The 16,418-nt window shown below is 41.3% G+C and overlaps 1 protein-coding gene across 2 annotated transcripts in view; it reads right to left on the bottom strand.

Annotated features, from left to right (window-relative positions):
* The window catches only part of COL4A6 (collagen type IV alpha 6 chain), a 337,499-nt gene that overhangs the window by 46,005 nt on the left and 275,076 nt on the right, over positions 1-16,418 (bottom strand). For both annotated transcript variants that reach the window (XM_086386651.1, XM_086386652.1), the window contains exons 6-13: positions 14,596-14,712; positions 11,415-11,483; positions 9,268-9,303; positions 5,694-5,756; positions 4,863-4,898; positions 4,607-4,648; positions 3,511-3,603; positions 2,049-2,102 (exon numbers count right to left, since the gene is read on the bottom strand). In XM_086386651.1, the coding sequence (XP_086242777.1) occupies positions 2,049-2,102; positions 3,511-3,603; positions 4,607-4,648; positions 4,863-4,898; positions 5,694-5,756; positions 9,268-9,303; positions 11,415-11,483; positions 14,596-14,712 (510 nt within the window). The remainder of the gene's footprint in view (positions 1-2,048; positions 2,103-3,510; positions 3,604-4,606; positions 4,649-4,862; positions 4,899-5,693; positions 5,757-9,267; positions 9,304-11,414; positions 11,484-14,595; positions 14,713-16,418) is intronic.

Here is a 16,418-nt window from a genome sequence, read left to right as displayed (position 1 = left end):
TTTATACTTTGCAAAAGAAACCTGACGTACGTCATGAGTTGATCTCAAAACAGGAGAGATGACCATTGCCATGTGACATATATACAGAAAGGTTCAGAGACTTAAAGTCCCAGACCTGGGGTTGGGGCTGAAGTCTAGGTATCCTGTCTCCAACATCAGGATTCTTTCCCTTTCTGAATCATTAGATTCTGTTGATTAAAATCAAAGCCATCAAACAGATGGTTCTCTGTGCTGCTGTGTCTCTATGGAGTAGTAGCCATCATCGTGAAAGCCACCTGTGCCACTGGCTCTACTGGCTGGGTTTTCTGGCCATCAGGAGAGACCCAAAGTGTTTCAAAGAACTTCAGGGAAGCACTGGAGTCCTCTGTTCTCACTTTTTCAGCCAGCCGAGACAGGCCTAGTCATCTTTGATTTATCCATTTCCCTCCCAACCCTGACACCCAATCCATGGAAATTTCATCAGCTCCTTCAGAACTCATCTTGTGGTTTAATAGATATATCAAGCAAATGTAGTATGTTGGCCTTGTTTCGATTCTGATTCTGAACAAGGTAATTATTAAAAAATATATTTATGAGACAATCATGAATATGAATTCTGATAATGAATGTTAAGTCATTACTGGTAATTAATTAGTGATGATGAAATCATCATGATATCTTTAAAAAGTCCTTATCTCTTAGAAATACTGAGGTGTTTGCAGTGAAGTACTATGTCTGTTACTGGCTTCAGATTGGCCATGAGTTGCTAATTATTGAAGCCAGGTGATGGGGACACAGGGGGGTCATTATGCCATTCTCTTCACTTTGTATATGTTTGAAATGTTCCAGAACAAGAAATTTCAACTTTTTACGTTTTGAATTCATGTACTTCTCTCCATTTCCATTTTTATCACCCTAGTCCAAGACACTACCATTTCTCACCTGTACTGTCACAGTAGCCTCTGTTTGCTGACCCCCACTCCTTGCCCCTATTTTCCATTACCCCCCCCCACCTCCTACCACCACAAAGACAGATCTTCTTAAAAATACAAGTCCCAGCCTTCCAATGGCTTCCCATTACATTTAACATAAAAGCCACATTTGACCTACAAAAGTCTCGATGATCTGGCTCCTGCCTCTTTTTCTGGTTATTAGCCTTTCTTACTCTTCTCCACCCACCTACTTCTTGCTGTTCCTCTCAGGGTCTTGACACTGTGGTTCTCTTGGCCAGAAACACTCTTCCCAAACTTTCACGTGACTTGCTCCCTTATAATAAGCACATCCTCAGACAGGCCCTTCTTGACCACTCTGTCCAAAGTTACCAATTCCATTCCCCATCCACACTCCATCACTTTGACTCTTTTTATCATCTATGTATCACTTACCATGATAGGAACTTGTTCTCCATTCATTTGTTTACTTGTTAATTCTCTCCTCTCCCTTACCCCTCTGCCCTTTGAATGTACTTTCCTCAAGGTCAGGGACTGGTACCTATCTGATTGTTATTTACTGTTGCAGCTTCAGAGTCCAGCAGAAGGCCTGGCATATAGGGGCCCTGAAAAAGTATTTGTTGGGTAAAAAAATCTAAGATACAAGGGCATTTAGGAAAGTGAAAATAGGATCACTAACATTACCATTTACTGAACAATTGATAAGTGCCAGGCATTTATTAAGTCCTTTTCATGCATATTATCTCATTTAATCTTCATAACCACCCCATTATTGTCCCCCCTTTTTTGGTAGGTTAGGAAACTGAGGCTTAGAAAAGTTAAGAAACTTGTCCAAGGTCACATAGCTAGAAACTGGTGAAATTAGAAGTCAAGCCTATAGATCTGTTTCAACTCTAGAGCTTGAGATAATATCCTCTAAGCTATATAAGTCACATGAAGAACCTAATGCCCCCATGGGTTTGAAAAACAAGAACATGTCCTTAAACACCTTCTAACAATGAAGATGGTTAAATTCTCTACAATAACCATAGGAGGCAAGTATTTCTGTTTGCTTTTTATTAGTATAGCTGTTGTCCAATCAGATCCTCAAATACATGTTGACCAAATAGGGAGACTTACCGGCAGACCAGGTGGACCACTTACTCCTGGGAAGCCCTGAGGCCCTGGTTCACCCTGGAAAATCAACCAAAGCTCAGTGAGTAGCAGCAGGCAGCAGTGAACATAAAGGAGATGGTTCCCTTGAGTTACTTGGGCTGGGCAGTGGGCAATCATAGGGTATCATGTTTGGGATGCCAGATGCTGATGCAGATTGCCCAGGCTTCACAACTAGTAACTACACCAGGATGTCTAAATTTAGGGAGCCTTTTGTAGTGTGGAAAGGACCAAAGTCCATGGCAGGGGAAAAAAAAAAAAAAAAACTATCCAAAACAGAATCTCAAATGCCCAGGTTAATTGGGAGGCAGAAAAGATGATCAGCTGTTTTCTTTCCAGTGGAAGAAGCTGTTAAGTACAATTTCCTCTAGCAAATTACTGGCTGCAAAGACATCAATGGCTTTGGGCAAAGACTAATGATTACAGTTTGGAAAGTGCTGCATAATACTCTAATCTGTCTTTCTTTCATATGCTAATTTACCAATTAGTACCCTGAAGGGGCTCCTTAAGGTTTGGGAATAGTTAGGAAGGCAGGGAATTTTTCATATGCTCCCAAACTGTTCCCAAAACAATGATTACTTCCTGTAAACCTGGAGAATGCCTAGAGCTGTTGCTTCCACAAAGAAATGGGACTAAGCACCTCCCTTGACTACAGGTACAAGATTGATCACAAAACTAAAGGGATCGCCAGGAAGGAATGGAATGCAGGTTACTAAAAGATATCTGCACAGATTAACAGGAAAGGGAAGGGAAGGGGAAGTCGCTCAGTTGTGTCCGACTCTGTGAATGCATGGACTGCGGCCTACTAGGCGCCTCTGTCCATGGGATTTTCCAGGCAAGAGTGCTGGAGTGGGTTGCCATTGCCTTCTCCAAGATTAACAGGAAACAGCCATTCAAATACAATCAGGTCTACACGCATATCAAAATACAGATTATAAAATATCTCACTTAAACAGGTTCAGCCTTGGTAGTTCAGATCAGGTGAAGTAGGGCATCTATTGCCACTTGGTAACAGTATAGACTGTTTGCAGGGTCCAGTTCTGAGGGCAACTAGCTTCTTTAAGAGGATAACTCAAGAGCAACCATTATACCCTATTGTTCTATTACGGAGGGTTGGTAGTTAGGAGGAAAAAACTCAACTATTTAATGTTTAAGTTATTCAGCATCTTGATAACTGAATCCACATAACTGAAACACAGACAATAGCACCTGAATGATTATTAAGAAACCCAGACACACTCATAACCATATAGCAGAAAACAGACTCTATCAAACTTTCACAAGGGACAGAACAAAGAAGGATTTATCTTTACTTCCAAACAAAAATCCATTACCCAGAACCTTCTATCTTAGTATAGTCTGGTTATTAGAGTTGAACTCTAGTATTAATAGGGAAAGACTTATTAACTTGTTCTTAAATGTTCACTACCTTGGATCCTTTCTTCCCTTTGGGAAATCCCATGAATTCCAGTTCTCCAGTAGATGGTGGGGGTCCTGCAGGACCAGGCAGGCCAACATCTCCCTGTAAGATCAAACGAAACATTAAGCAAAGCAGACACCACACAGACCATTTCTCCTGAGGATAGGTTTGTCCTCCAGATATAATTCACAAATAAACTGTCCGTGACTTTAGCTTCTTCACTCTCACCCTTGCAGCAATGAGGAACCAAAACTATCAGTTCCAAGAGGTGAAAAGAATTATAAGCCTGACCAAATGCATTCTGTACCAGCACTGCAGAGGGAGGAAGCAAGATGGATGAAAGGCAACAGCAGGTTCACGGTTTCCATGGTCATGCATGAAAGGGTGTTTAGAAGAAAGCCAAAAAAGGGTTTGAGCAAGGTGAATGGCAACCTCTTGGCAACAGTGATCAGAATCTAATTGGTCCAGTCTTTGCCAAGAGCACAAGCAGAGGCAGTAAAGTCTGTGTTGGAACACTGAAGACTGGATTTGCTCCCTGAAACAGTGCAGTCTACAAGAGGCAGCCACCAAGGAAGGGGAGGGCAAGCTCCCAGTCTCCCTTGAGGCTCTTAAATGACTTTATAGTTTCTATAGAGGGAAATATTAGTAGGAGAATGAGGGAAGGAAAATAAAAGGGAATGATAAGAGAGGGTTAAGAAGGAGAGAAGGGGGAGATGGAGGGAGAGAAGAAAGAGAAGGAGGAAGGATGGAGAGAAGAGAAGCAGAGAAAAGGAAAGAGAAAATGGCACAATATAATACAAATCAGTAGGGACATACCCAGGTGGAAGGAAGATAAAATAAATTTCAAGAGAGTACATTCATCAGACATGTACACTTCACAGTAGGAAGCGGGAAGACTACAATATTTGGAAGGAAAAAGACTACACAAGCCTATGTGTGCACATGCAGCCCTCAAGGAAACCCACCAGAGGACTCATGAGGGATGGGAAATGCTCACTTTCCAAGGTAAAGAGCCAAAGCCCCCAACACAAGCAGGCACACGTGTGCAACTAGAGACATTTCTGGAAGCACATGGAAAGCAGTGTATGTTCCAAAATCTATTTACCTTGACTCCTTTCTCTCCTTGGAAACCTAACCCCATATTCCCCTGGGGCACAGGGATGTAGGGAAGAAAAACAAAATCAATTACTAAATAAGTTCCAGGAACTTAAATTGGAATGCAGGTTTTTTGTTTTGTTTTGTTTTTTTTTTTTTTTTTTTTTTTTTAACCAGAGTATGTTTAACCAGACAAGAAATATCTCTGGAGAAACTAGCGTACTTAGTGGTAGGAAGTCAAATGCCCCAAGACAAAGTATACTTACATCAGGACCAGGGAAACCAGGGGGGCCAGGAGGACCCTGGATTAAAAGAGAAAAGAAAGGGTTAACTCTTGTTAGTTTCAGCCCCAAAGAACCTAGTCATGTTGAGAGTCACTGAGGGTAAGTCCCCTACCGGCATGGTGTGGCCCTGTTTTGGTATAGCAGATTCTAGCTCCTTCTCCCCAGAGTTCCTTTTTTTTTTTTTTTTAATCTCCTTTGAAATTTCCCCAGTTGACCTGATAACCACAGTCATGCTAAGGTACTGACTTCATGTGTCATTCTTCCCATTAGGCCCGACAGTTTTAAATGATGACTTTTGGTGAAAGTAAATCAAACTAATCAGGGGTGGGTTTTCACATACTGGAGAGAGGCTTTCTGGGTACCACACAGCTAACTGGCTATGTTCTTCCTAGAACCAGTGATGGCAAATAGGTATGTGGGAAGAGCTCTTCAAGGTGAAGTGTTGAGAAAGATTTTTAAGTTGCTTCTGTGCTGAGGGTGGGTGATGATGCTGGTGGTATGATTAATTAGCAATGTCTATCATGGATGAGGGGAATGGAAGGTCACAATAGATGTGCTGGGTATTAGCCATCCTTGGGCTATACTTTAGGTTGAGCTAGACTAGGAGGCTTTGGAGGCCCAGAGTAGATGGTCAGAGATTTTGATAAATACAGGTTACAAATAGCTCCTTATAAGAACATGCTTCACTTAAACCTCCAAGAACGGAAACTGCCTTTCTCCGCTAGGAAGGCCTACATTTACATAGGCTTTTAATCCAGGGGAAAGCATTCATGCAAATGCTGTGATCACATGGTAGATTTAGGCCAGTCTTACTTGCAATCCTGGTGGTCCTCTGGGTCCTACAGCTCCTGGAGATCCGGGTGCTCCTTGTGGGCCCTAGAGAGCAAAGTTTTTACCAAAGTCAAAGAAGTAAGACAGTTTCTCAGGAAAAACATACACATAAGAATCACACAAGAATGTTCATAACAGCTTTATTCAGAATACTTAAAAAGTGGAAACATCAGATGAATGGATAAACAAGTTGTGGTATATTAATATCATGGAATATTACTCAGCCATAAAATTGAAATAATGCCATTTGCAGCAACGTGGATGGACCTAGAGATTATCAGACTAAGTGAAGTCAGTCAGAGGAAGACAGGTACTATATGATACCACTTATATGTGGAATCTAAAACACAACACAAATCAGCACATCTATGAAACAGAAACAGACTTACAGATACAGAGAACAAACCTGGGGTTGCCAAGGAGGAGGGGGTAGGGGAGGGATGGACTGGGAGTTTGGGATTAGGAGATGCAGAGTGTTATATACAGGATGGATAAACAACAAGGTCCTACTGTATAGCATTGGGAACTATGTTCAACATCCTGTGACAAACCATAATGGAAAAGAAATATGAAAAATAATGTGTGTGTATATATATATATATATCTGAGTCACCTTGCTATACAGCAGAAATTAATACAACATTATAAATCAACTATGCTTCAATAAAATCTTTTAAAAATTGTAAATGTCCCAGGTGTCCAGTGATAGAATAACTGATTAAAAAACCCAATACATCTATATAGTGGAATAAGTACTCAACAATATAAAGTAACAAATTATTGATATATGAAACAAAGAGAATGAATCTCAAAAGTTCTGTTCTAAGTGAAAGAAGCCAGACCCCAAAGCCTACATATATATTATTCTCTTTGTATGAAGTTCTAGAATAGGAAAACCTTATCTATGATAGAAAAAAATCAGAACAGTGATTGCCTTTGATGTGGGCTGACTAGGAAGGAGCAGGAGAGAACTTTCTCTTTTTTCAAGATTTTTTTGACATGGACCATTTTTAAAGTCTTTATTGAATTTGTTCCAATATTGCTTCTGTTTTCTGTTTTGGTTTTTTGGCCATGGGGTATGTGGGATCTTAGCTCCTCGACGAGGGATTAAATCCACACCCCCTGCATTGCAAGGTGGAGTCTTAATCACTGGACCACCAGGCAAGTTCCCAGGTGAGAACTTTCTGAGGTGATGGGAATGGTCTACACCTTAGGAGGGGTTGAATTGCACAGAAATGTTTATTTGTAAAAATGCAGCAAATGCACATTTAAGATTTGTGTATTTCATTATATGTAAATTTTACAGGAAAGGAAAAACTGTAAACAAATTTCGAAGCCTAGCTAATGATAGCCATGCTGTAGTATTTAGTATTTAGGGGTAGGAGTATTATTGTCTGCAGTTAACTTTGAAATGCAGCAAAACTAAGACGGATTAATGGATGGGAGTGTGATAAAGCAGGTAAAGTACTAATGGTACACTATTCACTGCAAACTTGGTTCAACTGTGCTCTCTATTTGAAAATTTTCATATTAAAGTTATGAAAAAGCCAAAAACTTAAAAAAGAAAAAAACTGTTATATAACTATCAAATAAAGTAGACTTCGAGACAAAGAATGTTACTAGGGATAAAGAGGGGGCACTTTGTAACAGTAACATAGTTCAATTCATCAAGAAGATATAAAAATCTTAGTTGTGCATATACCTAATAGCGAGCTTCAAAATACACAAAGCAAAGACTGATGGAACTGTAAGGAGAAATAGATAAGTTCATGATTCTAGATGGAGATATGAACATCCCTCCTTCAGTAATTAATAGAACAACTGAACAAAAAAGTGAGGAAAAAGAAGACCCAAAGCACATTATTAACTACTTAGACCTAATGCATATTTTTTAGATCACTATACTCTCAACCAGCTCAATACATACTCTTTGCAAGTACATATGGAATATTCACCAAGATAATTCCATAAGTGGGGCCATAAAATAAACCTCAACAAATTTAAAAGCATGGAACTATCCAGAGGGTACCCTCTAACTGCAATAAAATCAAACTAGAAACCAATAACATAAAGATATCTGGAAAGTCACCAAATATTTGGAAATTAACCACCATGAATCCCCATGGGTCAAAAAAAAATTAGAAGGAAAACTAGAAAATATTTTGAACTGTATGATGACAATATTAAAAGTGAGAGAATGAAATCTGAAGAGAAAGATGGTATGGGGAAAGATGGTATGCTCCCCAGTTTTAATGATAAGTGATAAGTTTAATGATAAGTGACAAGGTGATTGTGCTTAGGTGAAGGATGGAGAGATTAAGTGAAATCAAGACTTAGGAGGGAGAGAGAGTAGGGGTTCACAGGTTCCCCAGGAATATATGAGAGTAGAACATTGCTCTGACAATAACTAATAACCTTTGGCCTCCTTACTGACCACAAATCTCTTATCCAGCCATGAACCCTCCCTCCCTAAAGCTAAGTGGTTCATTTATCATGTCTGGATATGCAGACAAACACTGTATCTTTGAGGGCAGGGAAATGCATCTCCAGGAGAAGTTATGGAGCAAATGCACTGGATGTTCTTCCACAAATGTAGTTAACCCACGATCTAAGCCAATGCTGTTCCACTTTAGGAGACCTCTGTGCTCTTGGTCCTCATTCATCTCTGTTTACAGGTATGCCTGCACAGATCTTGCTTATTGCCCACCTTTTCTCACATACTCTCTCCGTTTAGGAAGTGTCCTCCCATTGCCAGCCAGCCTAAATATCACTCACATTTCTTAGAGGTACCTTCTTTTAGTGATGTAGCCTTAGGTGGATAGCATCCCTTTCTTTGACGCTATTGTGGAATTTTTACTCCACACTCCTACTAGTTTTTCACATCCTGGGGGTGGGAGGTGGCTGTGTGTGTGTGTGTGTGTGTGTGCAGAGACTGTGTCTGCATTGTCTCAGAAATCACTCATGGCCCTTTGCTGATGGTAGGAGCTCAATATCTGTTCTGGAATGGAAGAAGAAAGGAAGGAAGCCTGATACAGGAAAAGAGGAAGAGAGAAGGGGCCTTTTTTAAGCTACTTCAAAGGCAAGTGGTGACAATGTGGAAAATCAAGGTAAAACAAAGCTCTTATTACTACACCTCATGGCCTTTCATGGACTCACTATTATTGAATCCCTAAAAGGAATTTCTCTATGGACTACCTTTTAAAAGGAGAGTGTTTTACTTCTTTTGTTTTACCTATAGCCCTCTGAATACACAGAAAACTTAGCAAATGGTTGTGCAGTGAAAGGCAAGATTCTTTCCTGATCATCCCTGGGTGAGATGTAGGTCCCTGGCCGAGAGGTCTGAAAGCCTGGTGCCGTGTCACTGGAGGTGGCTAGTCCATCCCTTTAGTACATTCTTATTTTGAAAATGTCAATAGACTGATCGGTTTTACTCCAACCCTCTGGATTTTCCTTGAAGGTTTACGAAGACCTTCAAACATCATGGAGAGGAATGAAAAGGGGCTATCAGTAACTATTAAGCAAACACTGAGAGCTCAACACATAGGTAACAACTTACAGTGATTCCATCCAGTCCGGGCAGCCCAGGCTTCCCCTGAGTAACAGACAAAGGCAGGACATTGAAGAGATGAATAAATTAAGCTTGTGGTATTTTACACATAACTGACCTAAGATGCACGGGCATAAAAATGCATGGCTGAAGCTTGAGCCTCCTCTGTCAAGGTCTTGTGTTTTAAATAATGCATGCATCAGACATAATCAACCATTTCTTTTTTTCTATGAAAAATCTAGACTCTAGAAGAAAAATATTATAACCTTGATTGAACAGGATTTCATTCTTTACTTGAATTAATTAATTTCCAACTTTGCTAGGAACTTATCAATTAGAGACTGCTTCTGTGGGCTGGTGATTATCCTGCTCTTTTTGGAAGAAAGCAAAGCTACCTTGCTGTGCACCTTCATCCCCAGAGAGTCTGTGCCCATATGTATACAAGGCAAATCAGACATTTCAAGGGAGAATCAACAGAGCATATAGTCTCTGATTACATTTTAATTACTTTACAGCATCTTAAGTCACCATATGAATCTGTAATATAACCATCCTGTGGAAATTACTGTGTTCCACTGGGTCCAGGGTCTCTTTGATTTTTGACAAAACCACTTAATCAGTGTTTGCTACAACAGTGGCCATATGTGGATACCTGCTAGTCTTACCCCACTTAGCTTATAGTAAAAAATTTGCTCTCTGCAACCTGGGAAGAGTACTGCCTGGGTTTTAGCTCTTTGGGAAGCTGGCTTATGCCTGTGAGCAAGTCACAGAGCCTCGGGCCACCTCAGTCTTTCTATCTGTAAAATGAGCCACATGAATTCGAGAATCATGAGGTTCTCTCTGGAGAGCAGCCCAGTTCCTCTCCTATTCCCCCATCACACAATTGTTCTCCTGTTCAGTAGAGCTTTTATTACCACCTAGGCCACCCTGTTTTCCTCTTTTGGTTTCCTGAGCTCTTTGCAACAAAATGCAGGTACAGGCCATCCCTCTCCCAAACAGGAGCTTCCCAAGATGGGCTGCTCTTTGGTTTTCAGAAGCTGCAGGTAGGTTCCAGTGTGCTGCATTATTAAATCAGTGATTTTTATTATATTTTTTCTTCTTGTTTTTTTTTAATATTATATATTTAAAAGGCAGTATCTTTTGAACTGTGAATTGGCAGTCAAAGATGCATAGTGCATTTTTTAAACTTCTGTTGGTGTGTACTGTGTGTGTTTCTGTGTGCTTCTTATGCTGAAAAGAAAGTTTTTCTTTATAAAAAATAAAAGTAAAGTCCTTTCCAAGTCTAACATGCCATTCCCACTATCATCAAAACCCCAAACCCTTTACATTCTTCATTTCCCAGCTATGTATACCCATCACTGCCTTCTAAAGAGCTGGAGATACCGGCTCCAGCTCTGTGCATGGGTAGAGGGCAGAAAGGTACCATCTCCAGCTAAGCGAGCTTGGGTACGTCTTCCTCTCCCATGTTGGACTTACAATAGGTTCCTGTCTGCTCCCAGGGAAATGATGGGCTCCTATCCCACTCTGCAAGGGATTAGGATCGATCCTCTGACACCAGAATTTACTGAAGGCCCACAGGATACTAGGCAGCCTACACCAAGTATAGAGCCACACGAATACAGAAGGTTCTTGTCAATTCTAGGAAGAGATGAAAGTTTCCAACCAGCTACAGAGTTGATGGACAATTTTTGCCGACAGCCAGGGGCCCAGCAAGGGTGACGGGCTGGTATGCAGATAGAGAAAAGGGCAGAGCTATGATCCTGGACTGGTGGCCAAGCTAAGATGGGTAGAGACACACATGGCTTCAAACCAAGGTATGCAGACATCAAGGATTCTGGAGTAGAACAAAGGCATCTGCCTTCAGGAAGTATCTCGGCCTGTCAAGGAAAACGACACCCATGCACACTGTTTGCTGATTTGTCCCCTATTTTTGGTCTTGCTCTGACAAAGCAAATCTCTTTGACAATATGGTTGCAAACATTTCTGTCAATGTTTCCACCACAAAAAGTTCCAGATCCTTTTTAAATCCAGCTTGGTCTGTTCCTTAAATAGAGATGCAGATGCTAGTTCCAGAAATGTTTTCATTGGATGTGGTGCTCCATCCTGGGGGAACTCAGCTTATAGCCTACTCAGCTGTCTGCCTTAAAGGCTCTTACCTTCATTCCTTTGAAACTACCTTGGGCAAGGACAGGTTCACCTTTAGAGCCTTTCTGACCAGGAAGCCCCTGCGTAAAATAAGAAAAATTTGTGAAGTAATGTGCACGCGCGCGCATGCATGCACACACACACATGGTATTAATAGTATGATCTGATCATATGGAAAAATAAAAGCCTGAAACCATGTGGTGTATTCTATAGCAGCGATAGGCAGACAAAGTTCAGCCCCTGAACAGGTGCTGTGTCTCAAAGCTATATGCCTGTTCCCCAGCCTCCAAGTCAGAGGTTTGTTAAGGAATTAGAACATAGATTTTGAATCTATTCAGAGAACCAATCTGAACATCCACATAAAATACACATGTCTCTTATAAGCCTATAGCTCACCTGCTCCATATGTTACAGGTATAAGTCACTGATGGGAACTTTGTCTAGGACAGAGGTTAGTGGACTTTTTCTGTAGAGAGCCAGAGAGTAAATAATATATACTTTGGGGGTCATATCTGAGCTCTGTCCTGTATTCTGTTTTTCTTCACAATCTTTTAAAAAGTGGAAAAAGAAACCACAGGACAAAGGTAATGTGGGCCAGTTTACAGATCCCTGCTCTACATAACCATCTCCATCTTGTGCTTTTACTGTACAACTTCAGCTTTGATATCTAAGCAGCAGGTGTGTCTCACTGTCAACATGGAAAACTGTTCAAAGTATGCCCAACCTGTCTAATCAGCCAGAGTTTTTAATGTCTCAGTGGCAGACACCAGCTAATATCTGCTAGATGTTGACCTCCTGGGGAAAATCAATGTCCCGATACCTAAATGGAAGTTGGGATTAGTGTTGGGGGTAGGCCTAAACTTTGGGGACAGAAGCATTGATTGAATGATGTATTCCCGAGTTCAAGGTCCATAGGTATAATAAACGTACCATGTGGTTCCCAAAGCACAAACCGTTTCTTTCCTAACATTTCTATTTTCCCTTATGCTTGTGGCCACTACTTTCATCAAAGAAATTACGAAGGCTATCTATCCAGTGTTCAGTAGGGTTAGTAAGGTTCAGCTTAGTAAAAATCCACAACCATGTTCCTATTTAGGCTTAAAGGAAGGTGTAGGGACAGGATTGGGTTTTACCCTGGTCCTTTGGCTGCCAGGGGCTGTTTATTACTTCAAGATTTCTTTTCTCCCTCTTGGGGGCTGGGATTCCTTACTTTTCCAGATTTCCATTGTTTTAACACAGATGTGATTTGTTCTCTTGCCCTGTTATCATGGCAGTGTTTGGAGGCCTTTGTGACTCTAATAGCTCATACTATGTTGGTGATACATCTTTCTCCCCGACTCTCTGCTATATATTGGCTTGGTCCTTAGTTGTGAAAGTCCCTTATGCCAATTTGGGGTTTGTGCTTTGTCTGGCCCATCTTCTTACATGTACATTCACATCTACAACTTGGTCACTGAAAGCAATGCCCTTCCAGTAAAATGCCAAGTCATTCGTGTAGCTATGGAATTGGTCTAATAGATAGTGCAATTTCCATTTAAACATATCAGTGCTCTTATTCACTTAGATTATTTCAAATGAGGTTGAGAATGGGTTTGAAATATATTATTTTTCTCTTTCCAGCCACTCACAAAAGCAGCCTTGTAAGGGCATGGCATCTATTAGAGATCTTTTAGATCCAAATATTTGAGCTCTATCTGGACGAATGGAATGAAGCAAAAGTGATGACACCAATATCCAATAAATGCCTTATCAATTCCAGAACCAAGAGTTCCGATGTGGGGAAAGGATGACAAGAGGAAAACTATGTCAGTGTAGAGTAGTATTTCTCAGTTATTTCTGACTATTGACACTTTGGGGCAGATGATAAGTTGATGTTATGGTGGGGGCTGTCCTGAACCAGTAGCATGCTCCCAACTGTGAGAACCAAAAGGGTCATTGAAAGTGAAAGAGAAAGTTGCTCAGTTGTGTCCAACTCTTTTGACCCCAAGGACTATACAGTCCATGGAATTCTCCAGGCCAGAATACTGGAGTGGGTTCCAGTATGTTCCCTTCTCCAGGGGATCTTCTCAACCCAGGGTTCGAACCCAGGTCTCCCACATTGCAGGTGGATTCTTTATCAGCTGCGTCACCAGGGAAGCCCAAAAGTGTCAATGTTACATATGTATATGTAGTTATATTATGGGATGTGAAAGTCACTCTGTCGTGTCCAACATTTTGCAACCCCATGGACAGTATAAAAGTGAAAGTGAAGTCACTCAGTCGTGTCTGACTCTTTGCGACCCCATGGACTGTAGCCTATCAGGCTCCTCCATCCACGGGATTTTCCAGGCAAGAGTGCTTGAGTGGATTGCCATTTCCTTCTCCAGGGAATCTTCCTGACTCAGGAATCGAATCCGGGTCTCCTGCATTGCAGGCAGATGCTTTACCATCTGAGCCACCAGGGAAGCCAGTATAGTCCATAGAATACACAGTCCATGGACTGTATAGGCCATGGAGTTCTCCAGGCCAGAATACGGAGTGGGTAGCAATTCCCTTCTCTAGCAGATCTTCTCGACCCAGGAATCGAACTGGGGTCTCATTTTTTACTAGCTGAGCCACCAGGGAAGCCCGAAAATACTGGAGTGGGTAGCCTATCCCTTCTCTAGTGGATCTTCCTGACCCAGAAATCGAACTGGAGACTCCTGCATTGCAGGCGGATTCTTTACTACCGGAGCCACCAGGGAAGTCCAAAAGTGTCAATAATAACTGCCAAATGTCCTCGGGAAGGATGCAAAATCACCACTGCTTAAGAATCACTGGTAGAGACCAAGCCTGCCAAGCCCTTTGGGTCACTGTTAGTGCTTCCATGATCCCATGTAAGCCATCCAAGTACTGCATTTCCCAATATCATCTAATGTGGGAAAATGTCAAATAGCCAAACATGTACTTTGCTCTAAAATTTACTACGGTCTTTTTTAATAATCTTGCCAACTCTAAAAGCATCATTAAAAAAAAAAAAAACTAACTAGCGTAGCATGTGTACACTCCCCTGAAACTGGTATTCTTTAGACTTTTGACATTGTGGTGCTGCACTGGACAAAGGGCTTCAGTGATTGCCCCATGGATACTTAACAAGATCAGAGAAGCAGAAGAGAGGGCACACTTGAAGGCAGCAAAACCATTGAAATAATGTACAAAGATGTGGCAGCTTACAGGTGGTCCAGGAAGCCCAGAATAGCCATCAGGGCCTGGAAATCCAACAGCTCCTTGAGTTCCATTACAGCCATCCAGGCCAGGTGGGCCTCTGGGTCCTGGCTGTCCAGGGTGGCCCTGATGAAAGAGAAAAGAAGGGATTGAGTCAGTCACAGGATTAGACTCTCAGCTAATCCAACAAGTTCCACAGTGAGAGATGCCAAGGATGCTCCCAAATTCTGGCTCCTTGTCCACTGCCTTTGCCTCATCACCTCTGCTCCCATCTCTGTTCATTATATTCAGGTGTAGGTAGCTGATGACAGCTCAGTGTCTCCCCTGCCCAAAGGATTGATGCTTTACAAGCTGAAACCAAAGGGATTGAGCATGAAGAGATGGGCTACAAAGAGTGCTGTGACTTTACCTTCCTTTGGTAGAAAGATGCACTAAGATGGGTCTTAGCTGCCTGGCAGCTGAATTGCTACCAACAGGGAATCATGCCAGGCCTTGGGATTCCTCACAATGGACTGGAACCTGGGCAGCCTGGCCTGGCTCTCTGTATTAGAAGCTCTGTATGGGAAATGATGCTGGATTTTGGTTAACAGAGCAGAAGGAGTTTCCATAGCACCACCTCTCCTGAACACCGCTTGCTCAAAAATAAACAAGACAAGCAAGAATCACACTTGGAACTTTATTTTGTCATTATCTCATGTCATGCTATTTCTTCAGCCAGGGAACTGCATCTTTTCCTTTTCTCCATACTCACTACTGAGGCAGTTGTTTTGCTGGGGAATCAGTAATCATTCACATACAGTTGGTGTCTGAATTCAATAATTCTGTGCTTTCTCGGTGTATAGGAAGTGTACTTGGTGTATTTCCTACCTATGTGTAGGAAATCAAAAGCAGGTATGTGTTGGGTATGGCACAAAGAGATGACCTAAAAGACCAAAACTCTAGGCAGATCAACAAAAGGTAGTCTCCCACTTACCCATACACTTTTTAAGCCAAGTACATATTATATATATAAAATATATATTATATGTATGTATTAAAGCCAAATACCTATATGTATATAAATACATATAGGTATATACATATATACATATATGTATTTGGTTATATATATATGTATTTGGTTATATATATATGTATTTGGTTAAACATACATATATATATAATATATATTTACTTATTTGAAGAAAACATGTCATGTGTTCAAAAATCAACTTTTCAAATTATTAGAGGAAACAATCTTTTGACAAATGTTTATTGTGAGAATGCTCTGGAGAATTCAGTTTTGTTTTTATTATTATTGTTCTACTTGTAGGAGATAGAGGTCCACTGTGAGTCTAGACTGCTGGACTCACGGAACACAGAGTCCAGAGGAGTGATCAATAAACTTATCTTTGCAATAAACTTGCTGTTTATTACAAGTTATGCCTCTGCAGACTCAGATGATGAGTCTTAGTTGAACTGGGGAAATTGAGACAGCTTACTAGAGTGATCAGGGTGGTGTTAGCGGTAAAGAACCCACCTGCCAATGCAGGAGACCTAAGAGATGTGGAGTTGATCTCTGGGTCGGGAAGATCCCCTGAAGAAGGGAATGGCAACCCACTTCAGTATTCTTGCCTCGAAAATCCCATAGACAGAGGAGTCTGGAGGGCTATAGTCCATGGGTTTGCAAGAGTTCGACATGACTGAAGCAACTTAGCACAGCACAGCACATCACTAGAGTCATCAACATTTTATTACCAAATGAGATGGCTATCCCTATTGGCCCTGGAGATCTACACTCTACCTTCCCCACATCTGTGTGTTGGGAGGCTGACCTTTACACGTGGTACCCC

Source organism: Bos grunniens, chromosome X (genome assembly GCF_055505025.1).
Source record: "Bos grunniens cultivar Pamir isolate PY7600 chromosome X, Bosgru_T2T1.0, whole genome shotgun sequence".
In the NCBI taxonomy this organism is placed as follows: domain Eukaryota; kingdom Metazoa; phylum Chordata; class Mammalia; order Artiodactyla; family Bovidae; genus Bos; species Bos grunniens.
Note: the sequence above shows the minus strand (reverse complement) of the source record. Positions and strands in the feature narration are given on the sequence as shown.